General features: G+C 41.8%; 1 protein-coding gene across 1 annotated transcript; it reads left to right on the forward strand.

Annotated features, from left to right (window-relative positions):
* The first annotated feature begins 8,947 nt into the window (after positions 1–8,947).
* LOC112219788 (protein snail homolog Sna) lies at positions 8,948–13,390 on the forward strand. The gene is made up of 3 exons (XM_024381299.2): positions 8,948–9,343; positions 9,845–10,357; positions 11,952–13,390. Exons 1-3 carry the CDS (start codon positions 9,268–9,270, stop codon positions 12,137–12,139), a joined length of 777 nt encoding a protein of 258 aa, XP_024237067.1. The 5' UTR covers positions 8,948–9,267; the 3' UTR covers positions 12,140–13,390.
* Positions 13,391–14,261: the final 871 nt, after the last annotated feature.

The following is a 14,261-nucleotide window of genomic DNA, read 5'->3' on the forward strand; positions in this document are numbered from 1 at the left end:
GCCTGACTGCCATTAGGTACCGCGATGAGATCCTCAGACCCCTTGTGAGACCATATGCTGGTGCGGTTGGCCCTGGGTTCCTCCTAATGCAAGTCAATGCTAGACCTCCTGTGGCTGGAGTGTGTCAGCAGTTCCTGCAAGAGGAAGGCATTGATGCTATGGACTGGCCCGCTCGGGTCCCCAGACCAGAATCCAATTGAGCACATCATGTCTCGCTCCATCCACCAACGCCACGTTGCACCACAGACTGTCCAGGAGTTGACGGATGCTTTAGTCCAGGTCTGGGAGGAGATCCCTCAGGAGACCATCCGCCACCTCTTCAGGCACATGCCCAGGCGTTGTAGGGAGGTCATACAGGCACGTGGAGGCCACACACACTACTGAGCCTCATTTTGACTTGTTTTAAGGACATTACATCAAAGTTGGATCAGCCTGTAGTGTAGTTTTCCACTTTAATTTTGAGTGTGACTCCAAATCCAGACCTCCATGTGTTGATAAATTTGATTTCCATTGATAATTTGTGTGATTTTGTTGTCAGCACATTCAACTATGTAAAGAAAAAAGTATTTAATAAGAATATTTCATTCATTCAGATCTAGGATGTGCTATTTTAGTGTTCCCTTTATTTTTTTGAGCAGTGTATCTCTGTAGCTAGGCATATATAGCACCATTCCATTCTACATCCAAAGTACCTAATAGGTCTCCCGGGTGGCGCAGCAGTCTAAGGCACTGCATCTCAGTGCTAGAGGTGTCACTACTGACCCTGGTTTGATTCCAGGCTGCATCACAACCGGCCGTGATTGGAAGTCCCATAGGGCGGTGCACAATTGGCCCAGCGTCGTCCGGGTTAGGGTTTGGCCGGGGAAGGCGGTCATTGTCAATAAGAATTTATTTGTAACTGACTTGCGTAGGTAAAGAAAAGGTAAAGAAAAATATATTTCAAAAATAATAATCTCAGTCCTTATGAACTGTACGGACTTGAAAATCTAATATGCAAGACTATTAAAAGGCATCCTTTTAGAGAGAGTTTTCTCACTACCAGATATGGTAATGAGGAAGTCCAGTCCCGAGTAGTGTGAGAGGATATAGAAGTATTTGTATTTGTATTAAACCCCTTTGGTGGGGGAAAAATAATTCTGATTGGCTGGGCCTGGCTCCCCAGTGGGTGGGCCTGGCTGCCAACAGGATGGCCTAGTCCCACTCTCTTGGCAGCCAGGCTCACCCATGGCTGCACCCCTACACCAGTCATGTGAAATCAATAGATTAGGGCCTAATGGATTTATGTCAATTGACTGATTTCCTTATGAGAAATGTAACTCAATAAAATCTTTGAAATTGTTGCATTTATATTTTTGTTCAGTGTATTTAAAAAAAAGTATACTTTGATATACAAAAACATGTTCCTTTATTTGTATGTTGTATGCTCACATAACAATTTAAAAGTATGCATTAAGGTGTCTGTAATAGAATAAACGTGGCAAAAACAAATGTAGACACTAATGCAATCATTTTTATAGCGTCCAAAATATTTTTCTACAACGTGTGGGAGTACCAAGATGGAAGCATGAAGGCTCCAAAACAGCACCTCCCGGGTCATCATTTTGTGTAAATATATATATATAAATAATTGGCAGCTACTCAGCTGAGCAAATATGTGGCCTATTGCAGGGTTTCCCAAACTCGGTCCTGGTGTTGGTGTTTGCCCTAGCAAAATGTATATAACCAACTCATCATCAAGCTTTGATTATCGTCCCTGAATGCGTCAGATGTGTATGCAACTGACGTCATTATTCAAAACCTAAACAACAGCTTGAGCAGGAATCAAGGAAGCGACGAAGCTGGGATACCACTGAAAGGCTAAACAAACCATTTCACGATGACAAAGAAAACCTGGACGTTAGCCTTATATCAGCAGAGAAAGAACTTTGAAATGAAAAGCTGGATATGAAAGCTAGGCTATAGCCTACTCCTTTGGTGCAGGTGACATAACACCAAAGTCTCGTCTGAAATTGGGGCAGTTGCAATGACAGCCAGCGGTAGTTCAGCGACCGAAAGATTGGATAATAATAGAACAGACATATTTAATTATCTCCTTTTCGGAAAGACGCCCCTCTTGCATTCATGTTACAGCATTGGAGAAGGCCTGTCAATTACAAAATTCTGCAAACTGTGTTGATAAAGGACCGGTTTGGATGCACGCAGATGATAGCAATAAATAGAAAGACAAACGGCATATAAAACTTACCTATATTCACAGAATATTTCTCAGTTTGAGTAGGACATTCTGTTAACCCCAAAATTGTATTTGAAGAGATGTTGTAACCGATTCCTTCATTAATGCGTTTTCATTTGATGAGGTATCGGTTTATACCATCTTTTTTTCCAAAGATGTGCATCTGTTCTTGATTTTCTGTCTGGTCTTTGGAACTGTTTCTTTCCAAATTTAATCAAAACAGCTGATCGAGTAACGCAGCAACCGTATCCCCCTCCCGTTCGAGGTTTAGAACCAATCACGCAGTTAAAAAAGATACGGGTCTGCCCCTCATTTTGTGCAGACCTACATGGGCGTATTGGCCTTTTATGTTAAAATAGTTGCACTTGCAGCAGTGTTGTCTAGGCTTGAGGTGATTACCTTAAATGATCCTAAATGAACTGTTATTATTAAAATACTCACACCAACACCTCTGCAAAAGGACCAGCAGCAACCTTTGAAGGCTCCCTCGTCACCTCACGATTCTAATACATTTAGACCTATTATTGCACAAGTGCTTACGTATTTTCATTATTAGGCTACACACCTTTTTCAAAACGTCATTATTAGAATAAGTTGTCAACAATCTTGGTTATTTATGTATTTCTCAATTTTTTTCAAGAATTCTCATACATAGTAAACACAAACCCTTTATCCATTGACAAGTTCGAAAGCTAGGTAGGCGGCGTGATGTGTCAAATTTATGATAGCTATAAAGTATGTTACAATGTATACAGCCTACAATGCATTCAATTCCCTTTCGTGCACTTGATTTGACGCGGTGGGGGTGTGTGAGGGTCTACTGGGACAGGGTGGTTTACTGTGGCTCGGGCGGGATCTAATTTGAAAATCGCATTTACAACTAGCCAGTGAAAACCTCGCGAGAGAGAGAAACTAGGTTTGCGTTTGTAAATTCAGAGCACAGAATAACTGCGGAATTTACGAACGTGCAACACCCTTGAATATGGCCTGTGTCAGTACATTTACTTAAATTGTTACAGTCATCAACGCTCTAGATAACATGTACACAGCATAACTAGGGTTACTAGGGTGAAATGAGTTGTTCTCTCATTTGTGTCTGGAAGTAGCTAGCCAACTTTAGCCAGTTTACTTGGGTGCTCGAGTGCCATTGTGAGGTCAGAAAGCTCGGATCAACCCTACTTACTCTTTGGCCAGAGCTTCCAGTGTGCGCTCTGAATTTATGAAAGGACAATCTGAATTTACCAATGCGCCCTCAGGCACTCCAGAGTGAATTTATGAACACACCTTATGTAGATGTCAGATAAGTGCAGTGTCAGTAGATGACGGAATATGGCCCCTTTTTGTTAGCTGAACTCATATGGTATATGATACCTTTTATAATTGTATAATTCCTTCTCACATCTATGCGCTCTCCTCCTCTCACCTTTTCCCTTCACTTGTGGGCAGACTTCAGTGCACAACACATTAGCTGTCTGTGACCAGGCGTAAAAACCTTTCCAAGCAAAACCTTCAAACCGCTATACACAGCCTACATCGTTGTCATCACGTTAGCTAGTATCATAGTCAACATAGCTACTAGAACTAAAATTTGAGTAAACCGCTACAATCATGCAGTACAGTGCACAGTCAGCAAGCAGTTTAGTAGTTACCCTGGTGGGCCCTGGTGGCATTAAATGAATAAAACCAAAAGCTTACCTTGACTTGGAAGAGTTCCAGTGTTGGATAGCCAGCTAACTAACATATCATCCCTCTCTGTTTGAGCCAGGTGTTCGAGTAGGCTAACTAGCTAGAAGCATTCGTTAGCTAAGGAAGTGAAACATTTTATTTTTATTTCTCCTTTATTTAACCAGGTAGGCTAGTTGAGAACAAGTTCTCATTTACAACGGCGACCTGGCCAAGATAAAGCAAAGCAGTGCGACACAAACAACAATACAGAGTTACACATGGAATAAACAAGCGTACAGTCAATAACACAGTAGAAAAGAAAGAAAGTATATATACAGTGTGTGCAAATGGCGTGAGGAGGTAGGCAATAAGTGAAAATACAACCAAATATCCCTCTCTTGCTTCTTAATTTTTTAAGAAATTAATTTGTTCAAAACTGTTCAACTATTGTCTTTCTCTCTCATGGTGTCAACTACTCACCACATTTTATGCAGTGATAGCTAGCTGTAGCTTATGCTTTCACTACTAGATTTATTCTCTGATCCTTTTATTGGGTGGATAACATGTCAGTTCACGCTGCAAGAGCTCTGATAGGCTGGAGGATGTCCTCTGGAAGTTGTCATAATTACTGTGTAAGTGTATGGAAGGGGGTGGGAACCTCGAGCCTCCTAGGTTTTGTATTGATGCCAATGTACAGAGGACAGGAACACCATGGTGCTACCATATAGAGTGCGGTTGAGGCTACTGTAGATCTTCATTACATAACGGCGTGTTTAATCAATTATTTGGTGATGTGAATATATTTAGCATAGTTTCATCTAAAAATGATAACTTTTTAAATGTTTCACTATTTTTATTTTTATGAAATTCACTGAGCAGGTTTTGGTCCTCCCCTTCCTCCTCTGAGGAGCCTCCATTTTGACACACACACACACACACACACACACACACACACACACACACACACACACACACACACACACACACACACACACATGCCTCATTGCATGGTGACTGCCTGATTAGATTGCATGTGAGTATTCACACTCGCACAGTACATTTACACCAGCGCCTGTGGCAGCAGTCTGAACAAAGTTGTCAAACTGTGAATTTCAGTTTCAAGCAGAGGGGTTTAACACACACAATCACACAGGGCCAGATTAAGAAATCATAGCCTTTGTTTTTTTTTTCTCTTCCAGGCACACCATCATTTTATGTAAACAAATCTGTGCACTAAGATGCAATTCAATGTGTGGTAAAAAAAAAAAAAAAGAGAAAAAATAGCATTTACAATAAAGCCATAATAACATTTACCATGTGGTATAGGCTACAGTTGAGCAGAGGCATTTTTAGAATTTCCACATATGAAGATGTTTTGTTGCAGGGTTAAAAAAAATCTGTCTTTTAAAAAAGTATTTCATGCAATTCTAAGTAATTTACATGACAGAAGACAGCTGAATTTGTTTTAATACCACACAAAAGACATGAGTGCCTACTCTGACTGACAAATTGAGATCAATTCAAACAAACAATAGCCCAGGCCAATGAAGTGAATATTAGGACGAAACATATACAGCTGAAGTCGGAAGATTACATACACCTTAGCCAAAAACATTTAAACTCAGTTTTTCACAATTCCTGACATTTAATCCTAGTAAAAATCCCCTGTCTTAGGTCAGTTAGGTTCACCACTTTATTTTCAGAATGTGAAATGTCAGAATAATAGTAGAGAGAATGATTTATTTCTGCTTTTATTTCTTTCATCACATTCCCAGTGGATCAGAAGTTTACATACACTCAATTAGTATTTGGTAGCATTGCCTTTAAATGGTTTAACTTAGGCCTTCCACAAGCTTCCCACAATAAGTTGGGTGAATTTTGGCCCATTCCTCCTGACAGAGTTGGTGTAACTGAGTCAGGTTTGTAGGCCTCCTTGCTCGCACATGCCTTTCTCAGTTCTGCCCACAAATTGTCTATGTGATTGAGGTTAGGGCTTTGTAATGGCCACTCCAATATCTTGACCTTGTTATCCTTAAGCCATTTTGCCACAACTTTGGAAGTATGCTTGGGGTCATTGTCCATTTGGAAGACCCATTTGCGACCAAGCTTTAACTTCCTGACTGATGTCTTGAGATGTTGCTTCAATACACACACACACACACACACACAGGGGATTTTAGGGTGATGGTCAAGGTCATTAGGATTAAGTAAACGTAGGCCTACTTCTTGGTATCCTTTTAGATAACATACCGTTTAGCAGCCTCTTGTGCATCCCTACAAGGAGGCATCACCCAGCAGTGTCCCTGGCTGTGCAGAGAGCAGGTGCCAAGGACAAGCTATGCCTTTACTAAGTAAACACAGTAATACCGGGGACTCCCTCTCCCCCCTCTCACTCTCTCCCACTCCCTTCCTCTCTCTCCCCCCACTCTCTCTACCTCTCTCCCCCCACTCTCTCTCTCCCTCTCACACCTGTTGTTCATCCTTTTTTTTTTTACAAACAAAATATTATGTAATGTTTCTTTTTGACTGAGTCTAAAATATATTTTTATGCAATAGGCCTATTGTGTGAAAAGTATATATGTAGGTATTACACTTGTACACAACATTTGGTTTCATTCTCCTTACCCCCCTTACTTTGTCCTGGTTTATTTAAAATGTATGTAGCAGAACTCATAACATAGACCTACTACAGGCTGATACCGCTGTGAGTCATTCTCCCTATCTCATCCATTGAGTTCCATACCGAATAGGCTACTTTCAAAAGCAAATAACAGACACAAAGATTATGTACTACGGAAGTCTAGATATACCAGAAAAGTATATCTTGACAAAACAACTTTGTCATGTAGGGATCATGAGAAAAATAAGTTGCAATAAGAAGAGACATTTGACTTTTATTCATATGTCCTCGCTGGACTTCCGTAGATCTGTCCTTCAGCACCAACATATTTTGCCCACCATTTGTGCAGCCTTCATGAAATGTCACTTTACCCGTTTTACTAGTTTTATTTTTCTGTACTAATTGTTGATTGTTGTTTGTGACTGTTGTTTGTGACTGTGTTTTTGCTGCTATTGACAGGCCAACCTCTCTGTTAAAATTATCAAAGATATTAAAATAAACTTTTATTGGTAGTCTCGTAAACTTTCATTGATAGTCTGCAACCACAGACCTCAATGTTAACTTTTCTTGCACTGAACATTCCACATTCCACATTCAATCCATTTCAAAACATGTCTTTAAATTTGAATTGTATTGGAGACGAAACTGACAGACATAATGACATTTCTGCCTGGGTTAATCTCTAATAAAAAATGAATGTGTGGATCCACCTTGGGCTCTGCAGCCTATCATCAATACTGCCACTCCTATTTATATGTAACCGTATGAAATGGCCTGCTAGTTAGCGGGGTGTGTGCTAACAGCGTTTCAATCGGTGACGTCACTCGCTCTGAGACCTTGAAGTAGTTGTTACCCTTGCTCCACAATGGCCAAGACTTTTGTGGAGCAATAGGTAACGATGCTTCATGGGAGGCAGTTGTTGATGTGTGCAGACAGTCCCTGGTTTGAGCCCAGATAGGGGCGATGAGGTGGGCGGAAGCAACACTGTTACATAGAGTTTATTTCATGATTTATTGTGATCTCGACAAAACAACTTTTGTTATGTTGAAATCACAAAACATATGTATTGATCTAGACAAAACTAGTGATTTGTTTTTATTTATTCATATGTCCTCTCTAGATTTCTGTAGTGGACTTCTATAACAGGCTGCTTATTTGTACATTTGACTGGAAAATTGTTCATGATAAATAGGTTGCATACCTAATGGAAATGCAGGAAATTAACTGCATTTCATTGATTTCAAACTTCTCTGCTTTTGCAGGTGACTCATTGTCAACCACTCTTCGAAAATGTGTGACATAGCGCCATCTTGTGTGTACTTATCGAACTGAAACATGCTGCTATTGAACTTGTTTCAGCTTATATTTCTTCCCAAAGGGTGGCGCCATGACATACCAGGAGTAACGTAGGCACTGGTGGCAACTGTAAATCAGACCTATTTTTCACAACATGGTCTCAGAGCATTTCGTATTATTCTGTACGTAAATCCGAGACACCCTGTTTAGTATGATATGTTAAGTTTGGTATGGTTACACAAGAGAGATGGTTTACTTAAGGCAGAAACTGAAGTATGGTGGTTGGTCGGATGTGAAATGGAAATGCCTGGCAACCCAAAGGTTGCGAGTTTGAATCTTTTGAACTACATATACTTTTTTTGTTGCTAATTTGGCACTACATAGCATGTTAGCTAACCCTCCCCTAACCCTAACACTTTTACCTAACACTTCACCTAACCCTAAACTTAACCCTTTTAGCTAACCCTTCCCCTAACCCTTTAACCTAACTCCTAAACTTAACCCAATTCCTAAACCAAATTCCTAGCCACCTAGCTAGAATTCATAACATATATGTTTGGCAAATTCGTAAAACATACAACACATTTAGCAAATGTGTAACATATTGTACGTTTAGCAAATTCCAGATTTAAATAATAATACGAAATACTCTGAGACCAAATAGATTTTTCTTTACATAATAAACGCTTGCCAAGTATTAATCCCACAATACTTAAATTATTTATCGTATCTGAATAAGGAGTCCCTTATCCAAATGTTGCACGTTGATCATGCTGAAGAAAACAATACAAAAAGGACTGTCTCGCCCTATGTGGCCTAATCAGTTGGACTGTTGGCCTATGGAGCTATTGATAGAATCGACATACACAGCAGTCAAACCATCATTCTCCTGTTTCAGACAGACTGGCGTCTTAAAGAACAATCATTATTGTCTTGAAGTCGAATAAATGAGCTGTTTAGTGATCTGACACGTTTGCGCAATTGTCTCCATGCACGTCTCCAGATGGGTCAATCTGTTTATGGAAGCGCGCTATTGCCCTCAAGTGTTTAATTTGCGTAATCGGAATGGTCAAAGACTATTGCATTGATGTGTGTTGTATGCAGGTCAATTTGGCCATTGTTATCGCTTTTGGGGCACATGTTTTTGTTTAGGAATGGGTTAGCGAGTGTCGCTTCCTGCGCTCATATGTAGGTGGGGTGTGCCCTCGGGGCGAGCACACCCCCATTGCCTGTGTCAGAGTATTTCAGCAAAGAGAGAGCAGCATTTTGGAGACAGTCACACAGTGGTCCACAGTTGAACAAGTTCAGACAAACTGGTGGACTATACGTTTCAGTAATATTTTATTCTTTCTATATACAGCCATTCTCATGTGGATCTAAATCCTAGACGTCTGCCTATTTCCACAGTTTGAACCAGTGGATATTTTGCCCACATATTTCGCAAAGTGGAAAAATGCCTCGGTCTTTCTTGGTCAAAAAGTATTTCGCCAACAAAAAACCCAACTACAGTGAATTGGAGTGTCAAAATGGTGAGTAAGTTTTACTTTATGTATTCCTTCACCTGTTTTCTCTATTCGTGTTCCTTACAATAAACCTTTGGAAATATGTTTAAAAAAAAAGTTTTTACAACTTTTTCCATTACAACTTTCTCCTTGTTGGCAACCTTTTATAAATTATACTCTCTCAGTTTTCAAGTAAGGCCCATTATAAAAGTTCCCCCTAAACTGTACAGAGCTACCATTCATGTTTCTACCCCATGTAAATATGTGGGAGGAAATGGCCCATGAAATCTCAGCTTTGCTGAAACTTCTTTTTTGTGTGTGTAAATATACTCTGGGGAAACTTGACAGTGGCAGTTGTTGCTTTACAAGTTGAAAATATGTTGCCTATCCAAATATCATAATATTTTTTTTATTGTGTTGTGTCGTTCCAGTTACATTAATCGTATGTACATGATGAAAACATCTTAGTATCTGACAACAGTGCTGTAAATGTACCTCTGTATTCTAACCCTTTTCCTCATCCCTCAGCCACCTCACTGGAGAGGTACCCACTAGCTGAGCTTCCAGCAGGGGACAACAACTCAGCTACCACCTGTTACACAGCGGGACTGGTATGGGACGTGAGCTTCCTTCCAGCTCTCTACGTCCCCACATTCCCCACTGATGCCTCTCCCACCCCTGGACCCCTAGACCTCAGCTCCCCCTCCAGCCTCAGCAGCAGTGCCAGTAGCAGTGGGGAGGAGGACGAGGGGCGCACCTCTGACCCCCCCAGCCCCGAACCCACAGACACCTACCACCCCCCTCAGCGCCCCAAACGCACCAGCACCAAGAGTCATGGGGCCCCGAACGAGGATGAGAGAGTGGCCCAAGTCACTGCAGCAAGGCCAGCCTTCTTCTGCAAGCACTGCCCTAAAGAGTACACCAGCCTGGGGGCTCTGAAGATGCACATTCGCTCACACACACTACCCTGTGTCTGCCCCACCTGCGGAAAAGCCTTCTCCAGGCCCTGGCTGCTGCGCGGCCACATTCGCACACACACTGGTAAGAAATCCTACACTTGCCATTTGGTATGACTTTGGTGGAAGGGAGGTTTGGTTACTCAGTTGATTGGATCATCATTACAGTGTAGTGGTAGACATGAGCACATGAAGAAGCCCTGTGGGCTCGTTGGTCATTGATCACTCATAGAGTACCACAGTATGAGTCATAGTACCCATAAAATCTAACGGTCAAATAAGGAAATAGTTCCAATAGTTTTCCCCCCCCCACAATTCATTTTTTTAGAAACAGACTGTGAAGTTGAGGAAAAGGTCATAATCTCTGGATTAACTATCTAATGTTAGATAAATGTAGTAATTAATAAATTGGTTACATTTTTAAAAATGTGCCTGTTAGCAAAGGTGCCAGCTAGCGATGACGTGCAGGAGCTTGCAGGGATTTGTTGTCTTGCATGATGTCTACTTTGATGCTAGTTAGCATTTTCGAAACTCTGAGAGTGAATAGAGCCGAATATATTGATGAAAGTCACCTTGTCCGAGAGACATTTACATGGTTATCAAAGCGTCACACCAGGGTAAGCCTACACTAAACACAGCCTGTATTTTAAGCGTTTCTAAAATCCCCTATAGGAATAATGAATGGTTGAAAAACAATTGGAACCATTTCCCTGTTTGACCTCTAGGTTTTATGGGTATTATGACACCTCCACTGTGGGGCTCTATTGTGACTCTACCTTACTGCATTTTTAATATATATTTTTTATTGTATCTATTATTTAACTAGGCTGGTCAGTTAAGAACAAATTCTTATTTATAATGACAGCCTACCCCGGCCAAACCCGGACAACGCTGGGCCAATTGTGCGCCACCCTATGGGACTCCCAATCACGGCCAGATGTGATACAGCCTGAAATGAAACCAGGGACTGTAGTGACACCTCTTGCTCTGAGATGCAGTGCCTTAGACCTCTGCACCACTCGGGAGCCCTAACAATGACTCACTGAGAATGGTCGTATCATTGGCTACTGTTTGAGACAACAGAATGCAGGATTATCTTGTGATGAAGGGGACAAAGAGCATAAGGAAGCTCTCAGCTATCAAACTGCCCACTTACCACCAGCAGCAACTTGAAAGTAGTAATCTAATTTGGCACTGATTTAATCATGTTAATTCAAGTCTGGTAGTGATTCACCCAGCCTGACACCAGATTCATCATTACCCTTTAAATGAGCTTTGAGGGTGATTCACTAAGGTGTTAATGAACCACTCTGCTGAGCCTGAGACAGCCAAATTGATATTATTGTGTGGGGGAGAAAAGTTAGCATTGTATTGCTAATCAAAGCCAAGGTTCACAGACCCCATCTCATATACAGACAGAGGCTTAAAGGCTTGGACACACCAATAGCATTTGCGGGCCGAGAGTACTTAGCCCCTCTGAACAGAGTGCCGGCTGTGTCTGTCTTCGTGTAGAATTGTGCGACAATGTCGGTAGTCAGACGTACATCAGCAGATGGTCCCTAAAACACACCACACAGATGAATGGCAGATCAACATTCGGTGCGGTGTGTGTGGTCCTTAAAGTCACAGTTAGTGTCATGCACCTCTAACCCATGCTCCTCCTACGATCTCCTCCTTAGGTGAACGCCCGTTCTCCTGCCAACACTGTAACCGTGCCTTTGCTGACCGCTCCAACCTGCGGGCGCACCTGCAGACTCACGCTGAGGTGAAGAAGTACCAATGTGGCGTGTGTTCCCGTACCTTCAGCCGCATGTCCCTCCTCCAGAAACACAGTGCAGCCAGCTGCTGCTCCTCCTCCACAGTGTGAGCAGGAATGAGCCAGGCAGTTATCCGCAGAGGGACCTCAGGGCGGTGGGGGCATCTACAGACCCATACCATAAGCAAGACTAGAGGAACCTGAACCAATCTGCCAACAGAGACCATAGATCCACCATTAACTAGTAGAAGAGGAAGTTGACCCTGACTCATCTCTTTGAATGCAACTTCCATAGCCATCTCAGTTTCTCTGTTTCAATCACATTTAAGGAACTCCTCAGATTTTCAAACTCCTCCCATTGCAAGCCAAATCTGGTAGATGTTCTGAACTCTGTAATCCTGCCATTCTCCCAGTCCCAACATTGTTTTTTCTCATACATATTGTAGACTCATGGGGGTTAGTGTGACCGTGTACTTTTGAGTCTAGCCCAGCCTCTGTGTTGGCCAAGCCAGCTCCGGATCATCATGGCCTAGACACAGACACAGCTGCTGAGAGATGTAAAGGTGCGTGGGTGGGATACATCTCTCAGCATGACATACACACACAGCTGTCGCTGGTAGAGTGGTGTAGATAGACAGGGTGCTAACAGGTGCTCTGGCCCTGACCTCTACTGGGCCGATAACAGGTGACTTCCACCGCCCCTAGAAAGAGGAAGTATGTCATCGTCACAAAGAGGATGGAGTCCGTTGGTCCCTTTGTATGCTTTTGTCTCCAATGGGTTTGTCTTAAGCCGCTATTTTGACCACACCAAGCCCCACTGTAATCTGATGTGTTTCCGAAATAGGATAAAGCCATTTGTTTCTGTCGTCATTCCTCATGGTAGCTTTGCTCCTTCAATGTTGTTTAAATTCCTGAAAGCCATGCACTCCAGGTTACCACAGTGTTAAATATTCCCATTGTTCTCGACAATGGTAGAGAGAACCACCATTTTTGTAAGATATAAACTTGTTTTATGAAATGTATTATTTTAAACCAAAGATGTGCCGTGCCTTCTTACCTCAACTGGTAGTAGTTTTTTAAATGTTGACTAAGTGTATTAATATTATGCATCAAACACTCAGAACTGGGGGAAGAAGGGGCCAAATAAAATGTCTCATAGAAGCACGGTTTCACAGCCCTGGCTGTACAGAGATGGATAAAAAAAATCCTAAACCTTATATGGTGGTGTTTTACAGTGCAATGTTCAGATTGTATGTAGTCTTATTTCAATGTTTTACTGTGTTTGTTTGTCTTTCACTTCTATTTCAAATATTTCATAGCTGATGGATTTACATTCAATAAAGTAATTTATGTTAAAAAAAAGTGTTACCTTTTAAAATGAGCTATTTTAAAAAGTCTGAGTTAACACTGCTTATACAACAGCCAGGTATGTACATGTTTGGTTAGAGACTGATATATATGGATATGGCTCTCTTTCAGCAACTGTAAATGTAGTGTGTTGGTTGTGGATGAGCAGTTTGAGTTGGACATTGTGATGTTTAGAGAGAGGCAGGTGAACACACTGAGTGATGGACAGGTACAACTGCATATGCACCTGCTCAATGTCTCCACCTGCCACTCGCCTCCTGCAGCCACTGTTTAAACACTGCGCAAGTGTGTGAAAGAGAGAGTAGATTTGTTGGCCAACATTCATCTTATTTAACCTGGTTCCAAGTCTATATTTCCTTGTTTTGAGGGAGTTAAGTCTCCTACTCTGTAGCCCAGACAGTGAGTCAGAGTCTGTAGCCAGGAGAGTCCAAGTTCCCATGGTTTTCTGAGTGATCAGGTCTGGTCACAGAGCAGTGAGGGTGCGTGGGCTGTGGCAGAAGGTGATGTAAACTGTTCCACTCAGCCTCTGTCAGCTGGAGCAGCTAGCCACATGCTTCTTAAACTCATCATTTCCTTCACAGTCAGGGAAATATTCACAGAGCTGGAGATAAGACTTCTGTTGTGAGTTTTAGTCTGTTTAGTGAATCACATGACACATGCTAACCACTGGGTCTGGGTAGTTGTTAGAAAGAAGAGCTCTAGACATTTGGTCATACAGCTGCGTACTAACAAAGAGTCTTATATGAGTCATTTGGTTGTTACCATTGCACCTTTGACCTGGATGTTCTTGTACAGCAGGCCTTTTAAGTTCCAGCTGCTTGGAATGAATTGAGAGCAGTTTTATATTGTGCATTTTTAACATGTT

This window comes from Oncorhynchus tshawytscha, linkage group LG02 (genome assembly GCF_018296145.1).
Source record: "Oncorhynchus tshawytscha isolate Ot180627B linkage group LG02, Otsh_v2.0, whole genome shotgun sequence".
NCBI classification, from domain to species: Eukaryota; Metazoa; Chordata; class Actinopteri; order Salmoniformes; family Salmonidae; genus Oncorhynchus; species Oncorhynchus tshawytscha.

Excerpts from the sequence above, each read along its gene's own strand:
- LOC112219788 (XM_024381299.2), top strand. The coding sequence starts at position 9,268 with ATGCCTCGGTCTTTCTTGGTCAAAAAGTATTTCGCCAACAAAAAACCC. Across the intron at positions 9,344-9,844 it reads TGAATTGGAGTGTCAAAATG|CCACCTCACTGGAGAGGTAC; the intron begins GTGAGTAAGTTT and ends CTCATCCCTCAG. Across the intron at positions 10,358-11,951 it reads CCACATTCGCACACACACTG|GTGAACGCCCGTTCTCCTGC; the intron begins GTAAGAAATCCT and ends TCTCCTCCTTAG.